Source organism: Capsicum annuum, unplaced genomic scaffold, assembly GCF_002878395.1.
Source record: "Capsicum annuum cultivar UCD-10X-F1 unplaced genomic scaffold, UCD10Xv1.1 ctg46474, whole genome shotgun sequence".
NCBI lineage: Eukaryota > Viridiplantae > Streptophyta > Magnoliopsida > Solanales > Solanaceae > Capsicum > Capsicum annuum.
In genome coordinates, this window is record NW_025854047.1 from 908 (window position 1) to 4,371 (window position 3,464).

The 3,464-nt window shown below is 34.6% G+C and overlaps 1 protein-coding gene across 1 annotated transcript; it reads right to left on the reverse strand.

Annotated features, from left to right (window-relative positions):
* Nucleotides 1–1,168: 1,168 nt before the first annotated feature.
* On the reverse strand, nt 1,169–2,115 carry LOC107868452 (the record flags this gene model as incomplete). Its single annotated transcript, XM_047403674.1, is given in 4 exon segments — nt 1,169–1,523; nt 1,609–1,707; nt 1,824–1,913; nt 2,001–2,115. Coding segments are annotated over 4 exon segments (412 nt in total), but the record flags the coding sequence as incomplete, so codon positions are not given.
* Nucleotides 2,116–3,464: the final 1,349 nt, after the last annotated feature.

Here is a 3,464-nt window from a genome sequence, read left to right on the forward strand (position 1 = left end):
GATGAATTTAAATTTCTCCGTATTTAATCAGAGGGCTCGGGTTTAAGAATTGAATTTTAAAAAAAATTGTGATAGTAAGCGCTTCTTCTTTAACGAATTTTACATGAAGCGAGTTTGAATTAGTCGAGTCAATGAGTACCAAATACCAAACGATTATAGTGTTAAAAAAAACATTGATGCTAAAAGTACAAGAAGATGCAAAGAAGAGTATTTTACTAAATTTTGCAATTAAAACATCAATTTCTTGTGTTTATCTTTTTCCTAATTTAGTAAGGAAAAAAAAACAAATTGTGTTTCCCTTTATATATTAGTTTGGGAAAATATGGAAAAGGAAGCTCACTCTTCTTTTAAAAAAAAAAAAAAAAAAAAAAATTGGAGTTTCTTGTTTCTTTTCTTTATCATAATATTTGACATAATTGTAAGTAAGACATTTATATATAGTGATGAAGCGATAAGTACACCTTCATACTTAACGGTTTATCTAGTGACTAGAGGTCTCGAATTTAAGTCTCCCTAGTAAGAAATCATTTTTATTTAGAAAGTGTTTTACCTCCAATGTATGACTTTACAGCACAAATACAAATTTAATCGAAGTTCAACGCAACCAGAGTTGTGATGAAGCAATAAGTATTCCTTCATACTTAACGATTTATCTAGTTGACTAGAGGTCTCAAGTTCAAGTCCCCGTGAGTATGAAATCGTCTTTATTTAGAAAGTGTTTTACCTCCAATGTACTGGTCAAAGTTCAACACAACCAGAGTTGTGATGAAGCAATAAGTACTCGTTCATACTTAATGATTTATCTAATGACTAAAGGTCTCGAGTTCAAGTCCCCATGAGTTTGAAATCATCTTTATTTAGAAAGTGTTTTACCTCCAATGTAAGACTTTCCAGCACGAATATAAATTTGATTGAAGTTCAATGCAGATACCAGAAACCCAATGGGAAACAAAAAAGGAAAAAAAAAAAAAAAAGATAAATGCTTTAATTTGACAAGAGGATAACTTAAAATTTAGATGGATTGAAAGAAAAAAAACAATATCTTTAACTTTAGCCATATTAAGATTTTGAACTATTGAGTCGAGGATATATCAAAAACAACTTTTCTACGTGTAAGGTTTCGTAAACAACAAACTCCCAAACCCCACTAGTGAAATTAAATTGAATGTGAGAACCAACAAAAGCTATCAATTATCACTAACTCAGTAGTCAATGTAATAGTAATTAACTTAATAGAGGAACTATTAACGTCTAAATTAAATTTTTTTTTTTTTAAAGAGTGAAAATTTCCAGCAACAGAAGAAAAAAAACAAGAATACAAAATCAAAGCTACAAAGTTTGGAAATTTAACCAAAATAAAATCGAAAAATACAAAGCTTACAAGAAGCTCTTCGTAGGGCGGGCTATCGCATTCTTTAAACTGTTTTCGTCTTGGGAGCCTTCTTCTTTGAGTGAGATGATCTCTTCGGCATAGAGTTCTTCATGCCGATGAAGAAGAAGAGTGCACCGAGGAGTGGTAAGCACTGTCGTAAAAAAGAGTAGCGTAAAATACACGTGGTGAAAGTGAATGTGACGAGCGATGATTTAGAGAGATATCAGTTGTGTTACCTGCGTAAACTTGGCAAAAAGTAGAGCGAACTCTTTCTTGTCAGGATCGTAGTTGTAGAAGTCGTATAAGACTGGAGTAGTAATGAACTGATGCAAAACCTTCATTGAGAAAAAAGCAAGATGAAGATGCATTCACTTGTTTAAAAGCAAGAGGAAGAGTCCGAGCAACATAGATTTTAACGCAAAGTGTTTGAGCGAATAGTAGAGATACGTACGAGGATTACTGCTCCAAGAGAGCTACCGAAGACAAAGAGAAGGCTTCCGAGGCTCTTCATGACTATAGCCCCAAAAATTAGATGTTTCATCTGTGAACGACGTCATAAGTTTAGAAAGAATAAATGGGAACAACTGCTAAAACCATATTCGAATAAGAGCAAAGGCGATATGATTACCTCTACGTGTGGTACTTGAAATCCAGTATGTGTTGCGATATGCTTTGACAAAACATCGAACTTGGGTTTTAGTGCTTTCGCTGCTGGACCACCATCAACTCCAAAATCGTTGAACCTATAAACAGCAATAAAATACGAGGGATGTACACAGTTAAAGATTCGATTTCAAAATGCTCCAAAGTCTTGAAACAGAAGTATGACAGAAAACGAAACAAGCAAGTTTGAACTACATATGTCAGCCGATAGATAACGAATCCAACATTGCACTCTCAACAAACCTATGGCTTTGCTAGTTGCAGAGGTAATCGTATTTATCACTAATATCCGAAAGCATTTACATGAATTCATGGTCATGGTGAATATGGCAGCATGATCGACCCTGGTTATCCTCGACAACTATGAATAGCTCTAAAACATACGTATGACTATGTTCTCCTCTTAAACAACTATTCTGCAAAGAGGATGGGAGACAACTTACTGGCAACTATAATAGATTGTAGCATAGTACCATTATGTTCCGCACCTTAGAACTTAGTACCCATCAACCTAACAACTTTAAAATGGACAAGTTTCACAAAAGAATATAGAAAGTCAAGTTTCGGAAACAAACTCTCCACTTCACCTGAGATAGTGGTATGGTCTGCATACACTCTACCCTCCCCAAACCCCACTATGTGAGAATACGCTGGGTATGTTGTTGTAATAAACAGAAAAGACTTCCATATCTAATCCATTTCCATCAAATGGTAAGTTTGCATAAAGCTTTTATGTGTCTAGTATGAGGGAAAGAAGAACTTCACAGCAGTTCAGCGCAAATTCTGTACATACTCCCATAAGACCAACAACAGACAAGATTGGACTGCCAAATTCGAGAAGAAACTGAGGTTTATACTAGTCACTTGGCATGAAACACCCTAAATCGTGGGAAGAACCTTACTAGCGCACAATATTTACACTTAACCTTATAGTCTCGAATTAAAGAGAGAATACATGGTAAAAGCAGAACACATTTGATGCTTCCAGGATAACATCATCAAGTAAAACGGTGCACCTAAATTGGAACAGATAACAAGTACCTAGAAATTCAGATCGAACAAAGTGCACCTTATCATGGAAACAGTATTATGTATGAGCAAATAGAGATGAACAAACACTCTAATTCAACCAAAAGGTACCTAAATTTACTACCAAAATAAGGAATAAGTATTAGCTAAAGGACTGAACTGATCAAAAGCCATATGATCATATTCTAAAACCTCAATTACAAATCCAATCTACTAGGTTCATCCAAATCTCACTAAATCCTATTTCAAAACAAGTAGAAAACCTAGCTCTCTCTAAAGCACACAATACACCACGCAGCAAACCAAATCATAGCGACAACAAACTCAATGCAGCCTAATAATACAAAACAAGGTTGTATAAACATTGAAACTGCATAAAAGAACATAGAAACAGAGTTTT